We start from the raw sequence: 14028 nt of genomic DNA, 5'->3' as shown, positions 1-14028 counted from the left end.
ATGTGACCAAACTGCCCCTGCCTGCAATCCGGCGAGGTGCAACGCCACGTGGGCCGGTGCACGGAAGCCTAGGATTCATCTCGCTTCTGTTTCTTTTTTTTTCATGCCAAGTTTGGCCGGCGTGATCATAGCTTTTTAAACAGGCATCGGGTTCGTGGATGGCAGCAGCATTTTTTAAACAGGCATCTGGATCTTGGATAGCCAACGTTTTACTTTGCCAGGGAATCACTTTGAACAACTAGCAGAGCTTAGAAAGGAATTATTGGCCGACACTATTTACTAGGTGGATTGGCGTGTTACGACGTGCCTATTTTTTTTTATTGCGTAGAGCATAATAAAAGAAAATTAAAAAAATTAAATTTATTAATTTTGTGTATCTCAATATTTATTTATAAATTTATCAATATTTAACATATTCATTTAATTATGAGAAAACAGTGGTACTTCATGCATGCATATAATTTTAACATGTAGACGGCAGTAATACGAATCTATTTTTTTTATTTTTTTTAGTTTTAGATATTTTCCTATGTATTTTATATTATTTCAGCGAATTTATCAATATAGCTATTATTCATTTTTCTATTTTTTAAAATTTCACAAAAAATTATGTATATATACATACGTCGATATTATGTACATATACATATATATACCTACTTATACATAGAACCACATAAACAGTACCTACAACACTTAACCCTTTAGAATTCCTCTAAATCTTGACCTTTTAATATATGTAATATATAGTCAATACAAATTGTGTTTAATTCCCCCCTAAGTTTTGTACTGCTCACGCACGTCTCCGGAGGAGACATCACACCTTTTGTCTGTTCCAAGAAAACATGCCTAGTTTCCTTTGCAAAAGCAAAAGTCTAGTACAGTATAAGCAACCAGGATTGAGCTAAAAAGAAAAATAAATAAATAAAAAGCCAGCAAGACTTTGAACTCAAAATAGAGGCATAGGGGTAATCCTGACATTTGCACACCTCCCTTGTCTCATCCCCTTCCTCCACGTCCTTAATTTGGCAACCTCCACCTCACCACCAATGCCTCCCCTCCCTTCCTTAGTGCCCCTCACTGGTTACTCCCGCCACCACTAAACCCCCTTCCTAACCCCGGCGCCAACCATAATCATCAGGGGTTTGAAGTCCGGAGAGCTCACCGCTTGAGGAAGCAGCCGCAGGAGCGGAAGGAGAAGGGACCTCGTCGTCGGCGGCGGCGAGATGGAGTTCACGTCGTTCGTGACGTCGCTGGTGACGTCGTTCGTGATCTTCCTGGTGTTGGTGCTATTGTTCACGTGGCTGTCGCGCCGCCCCGGTAACGCGCCGGTGTACTACCCGAGCCTCCTTCTGCGGGGTCTCGACCCGTGGGAGGGGCGCCGGCGCGGGACGCGCAGCCCCGTGGGGTGGATCCGCGACGCGGTCACCGTGTCAGAGGCCGACGTCGTCGCCGCCGGAGGGGTCGACGCCGCCGTCTACCTAGTTTTCCTCTCCTCCGGTACGGCACCACCTACTGGTTGCTCAATTTCTTTCTTTTTACAGGAATGTCTATTTTGCGCCCCATTGCTTGGGGCATTTTTTTTAGTAAAAGGATTTAACAGATGTCTTAGCTTTTCTGTAGTGGAAAGAATCTTTTTTTTGTTGCAAAATTTGTTTTTTTCCAAGTTATTTGTTCTTGTGTGATTTCGTCTTGTGATGTGCCCCTATACTGCTGAATCTTGTTCTGTTTCAAAGATGCCGTTGCTTTCCCCAATCTTGTATAGTTTTTTTCCTAAAAAATAATTTTTGTGTGTATGCACGTTGATGCATGTAGGATTGGTGGACTAATGTTGTTTGCAAGTTACAGGGTTTACTAGTTATGTTTATTCTGTAGATCGTCCTTGAAAAGTTTATTTTCAAGTAGACAAAGGTGGTTAAAAATAAAGAAGCAGGATGCATTTCGGTGGTTGGGGTTTGGTCGAGTACAAATTTTTGATGGGTTTGCAGCAATGATCAGTATTTGACTTTTTCTTTTTGGGCATTGGTGTTCCAGTGTTGTCGATCTTGGTGTACTCTGGGATCGTGCTGCTTCCGGTTCTCCTCCCGGTTGCTGGAACTGATCATGCCCTGGAAATTGCTGCTGGCGTACAAAATGGAAAATCGGCTCAGCACTTCTCGCCGATTGAAAAACTAGCAATGGGCAATGTTCAAGTAAGTATCATTAAATGATTAGTATTTGTTGCATAAATGAGTATAGGATGCTCCAATTACACAGCATTAATATTCTGGCCTTTTGAGACGGGCTCTTCCACCAAATCACCTCTGGAAGCATTTCTTTCAAATTCGAAGCATGAGACCATATAATCACTAGGTTCATAATCATGTATATCATAGCTATAATTATCAATACTAAATTGCATCGTTTGATGGAACACCCAAATTATTGTCGTAACAGAATCTTCTTGCTACTTACTCTTGTAAGTTTTGGTCGAGATGAATTCGAGCTGTGTGATTAGTATTCCTAAAATCAGTACCTGATCAGTTTCAGCTTGATGTGTTATTGATTGGCAGACCTCCTGCTCTTTCTTAAAAAAGAAAGTTATGCTTGCTTGAAAAAGAAGTTACAGCTTGATGGTCAATTGGCTTGTATCATTTTTTTTTAAAAAAAGTCACAAATTAACATTGTGGATTACTGATATGTGGAAACTCAAAGAAAAACTGGTGTTTTTAATTAAAAATGTCAATAAACACAGGCTTTCCATGTTCTGGTTAAGGCTATCATTAGGTGTCCTGAATGTAATATATTCACAATACAACTGAACTCTGCATGTCTTTACACTCTCTGCAGCAAGGAAGTATGAGGCTGTGGGCATTTCTGTTGTCAGTCTATTGGGTTTCCTTTGTCACCTATTTCATACTATGGAAATCCTACAAGCATGTGTCGAATATGAGAGCTACTGCAAGATCAACACCAGATGTTAAACCTGAGGAATTTGCGGTGTTGGTGAGAGATGTCCCTAGACCGCCTCCAGATCAAACTATCAAGGATTCTGTAGACTCATATTTCCGAGCACTTCACCCTGACACCTTCAGCAGATCAATGGTTGTGACAGATCACACAAAGGTATTTGTACTCTTGATGTCTATAGCGGATTGGTTGCCCCTTCACTATGTTCTCCATATGCTTGTGAGACATGTCTATATATAACTAGAGAGAGAGAGAGAAGAGAAATCTCTCTTCTGTTCTGATCACATCTCATTGCATTGCAGGCTGATAAAATTTACCAAGAGATTGAAGGTCACAAAAAGAAAATTGCTCGGGCTGAAGTTGTCTATGCAGAGTCGAAAACTGCAAATAAACCTGAGGGCACTAAGCCTACTCATAGGACTGGATTCCTAGGCCTTATTGGTAAAAAGGTTGACACAATTGAATATTGTAGTGAGCAGATTAAGGAATTACTGCCCAAACTGGAGGCGGAACAGAAGATTACCCTTCGTGAGAAACAGCAGCGGGCTGCTATTGTCTTCTTCAATAGCAGATCTGCCGCAGCTTCTGCATCTCAGACTCTCCATGCTCAGGTGTTTGATGAGTGGACAGTTATGGAAGCTCCTGAACCACGTCAGATAATATGGTCCAATCTTCAGAGGAAAATATACGAGAGGCAAATCAGACAGGCTGTGGTCTATGCCATTGTCTTTCTGATTGTGCTTTTCTATACTGTTCCTATTACTGCTATCTCTGCTGTTACAACTCTAGAAAACCTGAGGGAGAAGCTGCCCTTTCTGAAGGTGGTGGTGGACCAAAAAGAAATCAAGACTGTCTTGGAGGCTTACTTGCCGCAGATTGCACTCATTGTGTTTCTCGCCTTGCTGCCTACACTTCTTATGTTTCTCTCAAAAGCAGAGGGGATCCCTTCGCAGGGCCATGTAGTTAGGGCGGCATCAGGGAAATATTTCTACTTCATTATTTTCAATGTCTTCCTTGGCTATACAATCGGAAGCGCATTGCTCAACTCTTTGACAACCATTATCAATAACCCTCCTCAGATTGTGGATATGCTTGCTACGAGCCTGCCTAAAAGTGCAACATTCTTTCTCACATTCGTTGCACTGAAGTAATTCCTTTTTCTCTCACTTTTGCAATTACCTCCAAATTTCCAATCTGCACATGTAGTTTTGCTGCAGGTATAAAATATAACTCTTTGATTGTTGATGTTGACAGATTCTTTGTTGGTTATGGGCTTGAGCTATCTCGCTTGATTCCTCTCATCATTTTCCACCTGAAAAGGAAGTACCTATGCAAGACTGAGGATGAAGTGAAAGCAGCATGGGCTCCAGGAGACCTGGGATATAACACCAGGGTTCCAAATGACATGCTCATCGCAACAGTTGTGCTGTGCTACTCGGTCATTGCACCTTTGATTATTCCATTCGGTGTTGCATACTTCGCTCTTGGATGGCTTATAGCGAAAAATCAGGTGAGCCAGGTGTTATATAGTTTAACAGAAGTTCAGCATAGTGGGATCTAAAACGGTTATGATGTATTATCTCTTGGTTTATCCAAGTCTCTATAACCTAGGCAGGGCTTCTGAAAGCAAAATCCTGCCAATTATTGACTGGGAGGGATAGCAAAGGAGCTTGGGCTATTTGGCTAAAATGAAGAATAGATCCCTATCCTTTTGTTTATCATTCGAATCATCTGAATTGCTGTAATTTTTTGTGCTATCTGGGCGGATATTTTTTTTTCTACGATGGGGTCTCGTTTTGTTAAGAGGATGTCTGGTGAAGTTGGTGATTGATTTATCCTACTTTTCTTCCAATGCAGGTTTTGAGAGTTTATGTTCCTAGCTACGAGAGCAATGGGCGAATGTGGCCGCACATGCACACGAGGATCGTGGGAGCTCTGCTGGTTTACCAGACCACCATGATCGGCGTCATCCCCCTGAAAAAGTTCTACTATGCGCCTATTCTTGTGCCCCTCCTCCCAATGAGCTTCATCTTCGCCTACATCTGCCAGATGCGCTTCTACCCTTCCTTCTCCAGGACTCCTCTGGAGGTGGCGCAGCACGAGCTGAAGGAGACGCTGAACATAGATGCCATCTACACTGCATACATACCTCCATGCTTGAAGCCTGATAAACTCGAGGACTTGGATGTCTTCGAAGATGCTCAGTCACACACCACCTCCAGAGCCCCGTCCTTCTAGTTGTGGATTCCCATCCATCGCAAAAGCGCCGAACAAGATCTGGACATCTATCTGTTGTCAAATTTATGCAGGTTTCCGACGAATTTCCACGCTTGACGCTTCCACGTGAACCCTCTGAACTCGTTGTAGTGTTTCAGGATAGGAATGAAACTGATGTGAAGTGTGCAATTGTTCATAAGCGCTCGCCCTATTGCCTGCTGAACATGTGTGGTTTCTCTTCATTGTAGGTAGCTGCTGTGGATATTGGGATTTTAAGTTTCTCTTCGTTGTTACCCATGGGCGTGTGTGGTTTATTGTTAGACTATCTGCTGTGTTGCTGCGTAGCAAATCTGTGAGTCGATTTGCTTGACGCTCTGTAACATTTAACATAACTATTGCTGTGCTATTATTATTTGTTGCTGAAAGTTTACACTGTCAGGAACCGATCTAAGCTTAGTTTGTTGAGGGTGGGTGTGCGTCTACTTTCTAATTTTGAGTCTTTTTTAATATGAATTTAGATGTCTATTTCTTCTTAATATCAAAGCCACTAGTTCCACCTAGAATATCACATGAAATCTCTATTTCCCTCGAAGATAAGAAATTATACAGTATTTTGTGAGCCAAATTTAGTCAAAACTTGGTCAACCAATCAGGATTGTCCGCGGCAATTTTTGAAGTATAAACGTGAACCCGGAGCAACGCCTCACAGTTCCCTCCGGAACCGCACGGAGACGAGCGGTGCGGCGCGACGCCACCGTCCCATGCGCGACGCGGCCGGCGGGACAACGCCGTCCACGCACCCGGAGCTGCGGCACTGCGTCGCGCTCCTCCGCCTCCACCTCGCCGCGGCCAAGCAGATCGACGCGCGCGCGCTCCGCTCCGGGGTGCCGCCCGCCCACCCGCTCCTTGCCAAGCACCTCCTCTTCCACCTCGCCTCCCTCCGCGCTCCGCCGCTCCGCTACGCCGTCGCCGTCCTCACCTGCATCCTCCCCAGCCCGGACCCCTTCTCCCTCAACACTGTCCTCCGCATCGCCGCGTCCTCGCCCCGCCCGCGGATCGCGGATTCGCGGTCGCCCTCCACGCCCGCCGCCTCGCGCTGCCCAACATGCACACCTACCCTCCTCTGCTCCAGGCGTGCGCTCGCCTCCTCGCGCTCCTCGACGGGGAGCGCATCCACGCCGAGGCCGCCAAGAACGGCCTCTCCGAGCTCGTCTACGTCAAGAACTCGCTCGTCCACCTCTACGGCGCGTGCGGCCTCTTCGAGAGCGCGCACAGGGTGTTCGACGAAATACCCGTGCGTGAGCGCAACCTCGTCTCCTGGAACTCGATGCTCAACGGGTTCGCGGCAAATGGCCGCCCCAACGAGGTGCTAACCGTCTTCCTGGAGATGTTGGATGTGGACTTCGCGCCAGATGGATTCACTATGGTGAGTGTGTTGACAGCGTGTGCCGAGATTGGCGCGCTCGCTCTCGGGAGGAGGGTGCACGCGTATCTGACAAAGGTTGGGTTGGTGGGGAACTCGCATGTCGGCAATGCCCTGATTGATTGGTAAGCCAAATGTGGCGGCATTGAGGATGCAATGAGGGTGTTTGAGGAGATGGGGACGGGGCCGACCATTGTCTCATGGACGTCATTGATTGTGGGCTTGGCGGTGAATGGTTTTGGGAAGGAAGCACTTGAGCTGTTCAGTGTGATGGAGAGAGAGAAGCTTGTGCCAACTGAAGTCACGATGGTAGGAGTGCTGTATGCTTGCAGCCACTGTGGGCTGGTTGATGATGGATTTATGTTTTTTGATAGGATGAAAGAGGAGTATGGCATTGCACCGAGGATTGAGCATTTTGGATGTATGGTGGATCTGTTGGGGAGAGCTGGTAAAGTGGAGGAAGCTTATGATTATATTGTCACCATGCCGCTGGAGCCCAATGCCGTCGTGTGGAGGACCTTGTTGGGTGCTTGTGCAATGCACAAGAAGTTGGAACTTGGGGAGGCTGCTTGGGCACGCCTGGTTGAGCTTGACCCTGGGCATAGTGGAGACTATGTTCTCCTCTCGAACCTTTATGCTGCTGTTGGAAGGTGGGCAGATGTTCATGTGCTTAGGAAAACAATGGTTAAGGATGGAGTGAGGAAGAACCCTGGGCGCAGCCTTGTGGAACTCCGCAACTCTTTGTATGAGTTTGTTATGGGTGATAGGTCACATCCTGAGAGTGAACAGATATACCAAATGCTTGCAGAGATAGCTGAGAGATTGAGACGTGAAGGTTACATCCCTCGCACAAGCAATGTATTGGCAGATATAGAGGAGGAAGAGAAAGAGACTGCCTTGAACTATCATAGTGAGAGGCTGGCCATTGCATTTGCCTTGCTGAAGTCTCTTCCTGGTACTCCTATCAGGATAGTGAAGAACTTGAGGGTGTGTGGGGACTGTCATACGACAATTAAGCTAATATCAAAGATTTATGATCGGGAAATCGTCGTGAGGGATCGCAGTAGGTTCCACCATTTCAATGGCGGATCATGTTCATGTAAAGATTATTGGTAGTTGATTAGTGCATGGATTGACTATGTCCTATGATCAGATAAGTTATGCTGAATTCTGATTGCACAACAAATTCTGTCGAAGTTCAGCTGTGGCAAGTCATATATGGATTCAGCCACCACAGCCAATTTCTGCTGCACTGGAGGGGAAATGTTGAGGCAGCCTCATACGTTGTAGGTTCTATTCACATCCCCGCTCTTAAGTTTTTCAAATGAAAGGTGAAAAGAATGGATATTTCCTGATATAGCAAAAATGAGATCCAGAACTAGATTTGAAAAACTGCACGTCTCACAATACCATATTTCACTACCTTGTAAAATGGTAGATGTTAAAGTGCAAATAATAATTTTGACTCTGTTTGTATCCCTTTCACTTAACAAATAAATGTGGAATCTGACTGTTGCGATCCTGTTAATTCCAATTCTGATTCCAAAGAGGTACTTGCTAGCTTCCCTTGTGTAGATGAGCTATTGAATAAATGTTTGCACTCATGTCCACCGGTTTGATACAGATTTGAATCCTGATACCAGGTCTGCATGAAATGATCAAGCCATGCCTTTGTGACTTCCTTTCCAACAACATCAATGCAAGAACCTTACAACCTTCTAAAGCTTGTAGATACCAAGGTTAAAATATAATTGCTTTCTTCATGACACCACCAGAGGTTAACTTAATATTATACACTCTCTTTAACCTTGTTTAATGGATGTTGCTTTGTTTCCATATGTTTCAATTCATTGGGATTGCCACTGATATTTTCTGCAGTGATTTCTTTATCTCTTTTGGATGTTTTTGGGGGCACCATCAACACATCATTATTTTCCATCCTTCTATTCAGAATGCCAGTTTTGTTCCCGGTGCAGCTCAGGCAAAAATGTTAGCATTTTCTTTGTAATCCTGTTCATGGAACCACCTTCAGTAAGTATCGACGATTAATAAAGTTGATTATGCAAATACTTATTTAAAGTAGTGGTACATGTTCACTAATTATGTATATCAAAGAGGAGGACGCAAGATTTTATACAGGTTTAAGTCTCTCTTAGAATAATAGCCCTAAATCCTATTCTGCATTAATTAATTTCAAGAAAATACAATTATAATAGGGTGTGTTTAGATCTAACCCTGAGGATTTTGACGAGTTCTCTCGTGTTCTAAATCCTGAAGCTATTGTCGGAAAAATCTAATTGTGGCTTGAATTTGTTGTGGTTCTCAATGGGTTGTTTCTGCTTTTATATGACTAGGCTTGCTACATATTGTGTGTCTAGCTTCCAACCTCACATCCCTCGATCCCCATGGATGTACCCCTCCTCTCCTTATATAGTCGGGTCGGGAGACGTATTGTACTCGGAGTCTTTTAAGTGTAACATTTCCAATTCAATAGCTACAGTAACCTGATGACAGTTGTATTACTTCCGGATATCTAGATAACTTCTTCCTAACCGGGGGATGGTTTTCATGTGGAACACGATGAACTGCCTGAAATATTAGCACGTGCTTTATTTACCACATGATAGCTACAAAGCCTACTGTATCAGATGAATGACACATGTACGATGGTGATTTATCTTTAGGATATACCGTATTTCTAGTAAATCCTTAATTATTAATTATTAAATCCTCATCGGTAGACTTTAGTTTTATTAAATCCTCTTCCCTTACTGCACTACTTTCCTTTCTTTTAAAAAAATAAAATCGGAATATTTTCCAGCATCACCTCGGCTAGTCATTATTTTGCATCCTTCTATTTCAGAATTCTAGTTTTGTTCCCAGTGCAGCTCCGGTTAAATTCCTCAGCTTTTTCCTTGTAATCATGTTCACGAAATCCCCTTCATTAGGCTTCAGTCTTTGTAAAGCGAAGGTTCTTCCCTTAATACACAAGGAAAGCTCTTCCTCATTAATCTCCAACATATGGTACCATGAAACAACAAAGAAAAAGGAATGAGAACATGCACTTGGCCCCTTCAAATCTCATGGAATCTACTGCTTAAATTTCCTTTTGTCCCTTTAGAAATCATGCCCATGCATGCAAATCAGCAGCAGAATCCCATGGTTTCCTGGCCTTCAAGTCATTCTCCTCAATATTCTATTGTATTCATAAAGGTCCCTGTACTGGTTGTACAATCTAAGAACTGAGTGCAGATGCTGGTATAATCGTTTATAACCTACTTTGCTTCAAGCATGTTGAAATAATTGCAATACCACCTTGGTAAACAATCTGCATGCATGATTCTTAAGCATGCTAAAGTTCACTAATTTCTTTTTATTCAGTGGCATGAGTATCAAATGTCAGTAGTAAATTGTGTTAATTAGAACCAAGTTAGTCAAATTGAGACCATATGGCCAGATGATCCAGTAGTGTCCTCTGGTAAGTGCAAAACGCATCTCTAGCTAAACATTGGACCTTTGCGCCTCTTTCCTTGCCACCTCCTTGTCATGGCTATAAATATGAACCATAGTGAGCAGCACCCTGGGGGACTTTCTGGGTACACGTCTTGTTTAGTGATCCGGGTGAAATCGAGCCCTTTTTCCATGAACAGTGGCTGCTTTCCTGTCGATACGTCTGCTCTTCACTCATACTCTCGTTATATTCCCTAGACACTCGAACACGGGGGACGAGTGCTGAGTGATAAGCAGGAACTGTTTTATTCATCTGCAATCTCTCAGCTCTGTTTCAGTCATGAAGAGAAAGGAGCTGATCATGCACGGCCTTCTGATTATTGGATGGTTGATAGGTGAGCATTGCTTGTATTGATCTTGTTCTTTGCTCGTTCCTTTTTCAACCGTGTTTCTCATGTGTTGAAGTTTTTTCTTTTCTTTTGGAGTGTGTTTTATGCTGATCTGTCAGTAACCTATTACCGACAATGCAAACTATACATCTATGATCACAGAACTCTGCATATTGTATGGTTAGTGGTATCTATCAACAGCCTGAGTTTTTCCTCCATGGTGGTTTGGCATGCGTAGTGTAAATGTTTATGTAGTTCGATCACAGAGACAGAGTCATGTCCTGATTACATCTGACTCTGCCGCTTCCTGTGTGAATTGTGACCAGCCTCTGCTGCCGGCGTCGCACAAGAGAAGGCGGAGTCGGCGACGCCGATCCCGACACTGTCCCCGCCGGAAGGCAACACGACGTTCGTCAACGGCGTGACGTGGTGCGTGGCCCGGCCGGGCGCCTCCCAGGAGGACCTCCAGAATGCGCTGGACTGGGCGTGCGGCCTCGGCGGCGCCGACTGCTCCCAGCTGCAGCCGGGCGGCCGGTGCTACCAGCCGGACACGCTCCTCTCCCACGCCTCCTACGCCTTCAACATCTTCTACCAGCAGAACGGCAACTCCGACATCGCCTGCAACTTCGGCGGCGCCGGAGCCGTCGTCAAGAGGGACCCAAGTACGTGAAAAATCGAACCTTCCACTCCATCTATCAGTGCTAGCTTGTTCTGGTTCTCTCATTGTTCAGTGATCCGATGATATGTTCATGTTCTTGGCAGGCTTTGGGGCATGCAAGTTCCTGGCATCTGAGTAAGTGTTCTTCTTTTACCACTCACTTGTGGTAGATGATTTGTATGACGGGTAGATCTTGTTGCGATGGTGCAGGACCTCTGCTGCTTCCTCGCCGATGTTCGGAAGGACGTGGATGACCATCGTCGCTGCGTCTCTGATCGCTGAGATCTTAGAATTCTCGTTTCTGTGATTCTGCGTCTGATCGAGCAGTTGATGCTTCGGAAGAATGTGATGCAAACCAAAGATGAGTGTCACGGTGCTACTTTTTTCGTGTAAAATAAATTTCGTTGAAGAGCATGTATTACCTATGTTTAGAAATAAAAATCATAATAGTTAGCAAGAGGTCATCAGGATTTAATTCACATTTTCTCCTTTTGTTTGAGGAGATAATACTTTTTGCAAATCGTTGTTAAGATTGTCCGTAATTTATTTGCAAATCGTTGCCGCGTATGAGCCATATTGTGTCACAGAAAGGCCATGGAGAAAACGGCCCACGGCCCAATAGAAGGTACCGCGCTGATATTCTGGGTGGGAGAGCAACATTTAGTACCACCTCGGCCAGGCAACAAGAGAAACCACACGTTATATACCAAAACGCAGGAACTAGCGTTGTCTCTTCGGAGACATCCGATAAAATTGGAACGATACAGAGAAGATTAGCATGGCCCCTGCGCAAGGATGACACGCACAAATCGAGAAATGGTCCAAATTTTTTTGCGAATTTACGCGCTGGTCCCTGGCGTTGCAGATTTCCCTTACAGATATGCCCCCGTGACTATCTTTTTGGCCCTTCCGCACCAGTTTTCATCACGATTTAGTCCCCGAAGGTTTCTCACGGCTATAGCAAATTAGCAATAAGTTGATGTGTGCACTTAGACCCCTGTTGATGATTTTCTCTTACAGTTATACCCGTAAATCTTTCTCTTTGACCCCTTGACTTTTTTCTCTGTTCCCAGCCCGTTGGGTTTCCCTTACAGATGTGCCCTCGGGCATCTCAGTTTACCCCTTCATCTGTAGTTTTTTTGGAGATTTCGTCCTCGAATGCCTCTCTACAGTTTTAATCACTTGTTGCTCCTTGCACTTGGGCCCTTGGGTATGACTTTCTCTTACAATTATGCCCTCAAGACTTTCTTTCAACTTCCATTAGCTCCACTATTTCCTAGCAATCTTGTCCTATTGGCCTATCGGGTAAGGTTGGTTGTTTGTGCTCAAGTCCTCGATTAGTGTTGCCTTTGACCCATCATGTGATTTGATGCATCTAATTAAGCTCTTGCCTCTGCTCTGCCCCTCGTTTAGCGGCGAAGCTAAGATTTAAATTAAAAGAGCTTATTTACAAGTGCTAACATAAGACAACCGATCCGTCACTATACTCATAATATGTGCTTTCTGTTAGATAACCTTCATCTTCTTGCACCGAATTAGTTCATTTTTTCATCCATCTCAAGGTCTTAGCTGCGGCTTTACCAGATATCAAGCCCTACATCGTCACTGAACTATTTTTCCGTACTTGTCATTACCATTTTCTTGCAGTTATGAGCCGTTTTTTTTTTCTGTATTGCCGACGATGTCTTACAAGAAGGTTGCCTAATTTTTGTTTGCCTCATGCCGTCATGCGATTCTCAACACACTAATAAATTTTTTGTTCATTCTGTGAAAAAGGATACTAATGTGATCATTTAAGGTCTCCAGTGTAGACTTCGATTTTACCGGTTCGGGGTTCGATGCCGAACGTGCACCCCATTTAAAACCTCTAATATAGGTTTTGGAAATGGGATCTTGCTGTAAAAATATATATATGTAGATTTCGAGCAGGAAGGACCTAGCGTTTTTCAAGAGACTGAAGATTTTTTTTTAGGCTTGGGAGAGCACTGCGACCTTGGGTAAAGACGGATCGATCCTGACCGTTGGTAGCAGGATCCGGCGGCTGCCAACCACTCCAGCCGTTCCAGAGATCGACGATGCCTTGGTGGCATCCACGTCATCCTTCCTCCTAGAATGGGCGACATGGACCTTGGAAAGCTCCTGCGCCTCACACCCATTCAATAAAATTTGCAGAAATGTAGTGCATGTTTGGTTCAAGATCTTCTTCAGTCTCAGTTGGGGGAAAAGGTATAACTGTCAGAGAAAAACATGCTCCTTCGTTGATCGTTTCATACTTTTCAGGGGAATGAGTTAACGTCAAATTTACTGTAAATTCCACCCTTCTTCTCGTGTTTCGATTTCTTTGGTTTCTTGTGGTTTTTGTTTGATTTTGAGTTGGGGGCGTGACCATTTGACGACGATTTATCATGACCATATGACGCATGTACTGCTCATCAGGGATTACTATTTCGTCGAAATTCGGTGGAATTTCACAAATTTTAGGAATTTCGGAGAGAAACAGAATATCTAATTTTGGAATTTTCTTTCACTAGCATGTGGGACTCATAGAGCGGAGGACGAAAACTAACCAAAATTTTGATGAAATTTCACGAATTTCAGTTTTTTCACTGGTGAAAAAAATTGTAAAACAAAATTGAAATTCCTAATGCTGATTGCCAGTGTCCAGATCTGACTGTGTCACGCCCTGCCTTCTGGCCCTTCTTACTTTGTTCTTGATCAGCTGCTGTTCATGGTTTTCCTTCTCTTCTCCTTACCGGCTGGTTTTAGTTTTCGCAGCCTTTCCTTTTTGTCTCTCTGTTAAGATACAGAAACATTTTGGGAGTGAAGAGAGGGGGAGGATGATATGATAATCACACTGACGCCCAGTCTTATGTCCGTGTCGCTTGCGGATCGATGGCGACTGTCATTCCGTTTCTGACTCGTCACCTGCTTGTATGTTTTTT

At 44.1% G+C, this 14028-nt stretch overlaps 2 protein-coding genes, 2 non-coding genes and 1 pseudogene across 5 annotated transcripts; all 5 read left to right on the top strand.

Moving 5' to 3' along the window:
* The first annotated feature begins 1009 nt into the window (after positions 1-1009).
* LOC133890887 (CSC1-like protein ERD4) lies at positions 1010-5604 on the top strand. Of its 2 annotated transcripts, XR_009904119.1 has the most exons (7): positions 1010-1500; positions 2035-2192; positions 2830-3105; positions 3252-4096; positions 4204-4459; positions 4807-5258; positions 5415-5604. XR_009904119.1 is itself a non-coding variant. In XM_062331512.1 (6 exons), exons 1-6 carry the CDS (start codon positions 1227-1229, stop codon positions 5185-5187), a joined length of 2190 nt encoding a protein of 729 aa, XP_062187496.1. In that variant the 5' UTR covers positions 1010-1226; the 3' UTR covers positions 5188-5604. The 2 variants fall into 2 exon arrangements, 1 of the variants encoding a protein (XP_062187496.1); XM_062331512.1 differs by having other exon boundaries at positions 4807-5604.
* Positions 5605-5735: 131 nt separating this feature from the next.
* LOC133890888 (pentatricopeptide repeat-containing protein At4g21065-like) lies at positions 5736-7728 on the top strand (annotated as a pseudogene).
* A 140-nt stretch (positions 7729-7868) lies between these two features.
* Positions 7869-11611, top strand: LOC133890889 (major pollen allergen Ole e 10-like). Its single transcript, XM_062331513.1, has 4 exons — positions 7869-10434; positions 10755-11090; positions 11191-11221; positions 11297-11611. The coding sequence occupies exons 1-4, from the start codon at positions 10380-10382 to the stop codon at positions 11391-11393; spliced, it is 519 nt and encodes a 172-aa protein (XP_062187497.1). The 5' UTR covers positions 7869-10379; the 3' UTR covers positions 11394-11611.
* A 203-nt stretch (positions 11612-11814) lies between these two features.
* LOC133891807 (U6 spliceosomal RNA) lies at positions 11815-11917 on the top strand. The gene has a single exon (XR_009904268.1). It is a non-coding gene; the product is annotated as a U6 spliceosomal RNA (small nuclear RNA).
* Positions 11918-13919: 2002 nt separating this feature from the next.
* On the top strand, positions 13920-14006 carry LOC133891845 (small nucleolar RNA U31b). Its single transcript, XR_009904300.1, has one exon. It is a non-coding gene; the product is annotated as a small nucleolar RNA U31b (small nucleolar RNA).
* Positions 14007-14028: the final 22 nt, after the last annotated feature.

The sequence above is a fragment of the Phragmites australis genome, chromosome 14, assembly GCF_958298935.1.
Source record: "Phragmites australis chromosome 14, lpPhrAust1.1, whole genome shotgun sequence".
NCBI lineage: Eukaryota > Viridiplantae > Streptophyta > Magnoliopsida > Poales > Poaceae > Phragmites > Phragmites australis.
Note: the sequence above shows the minus strand (reverse complement) of the source record. Positions and strands in the feature narration are given on the sequence as shown.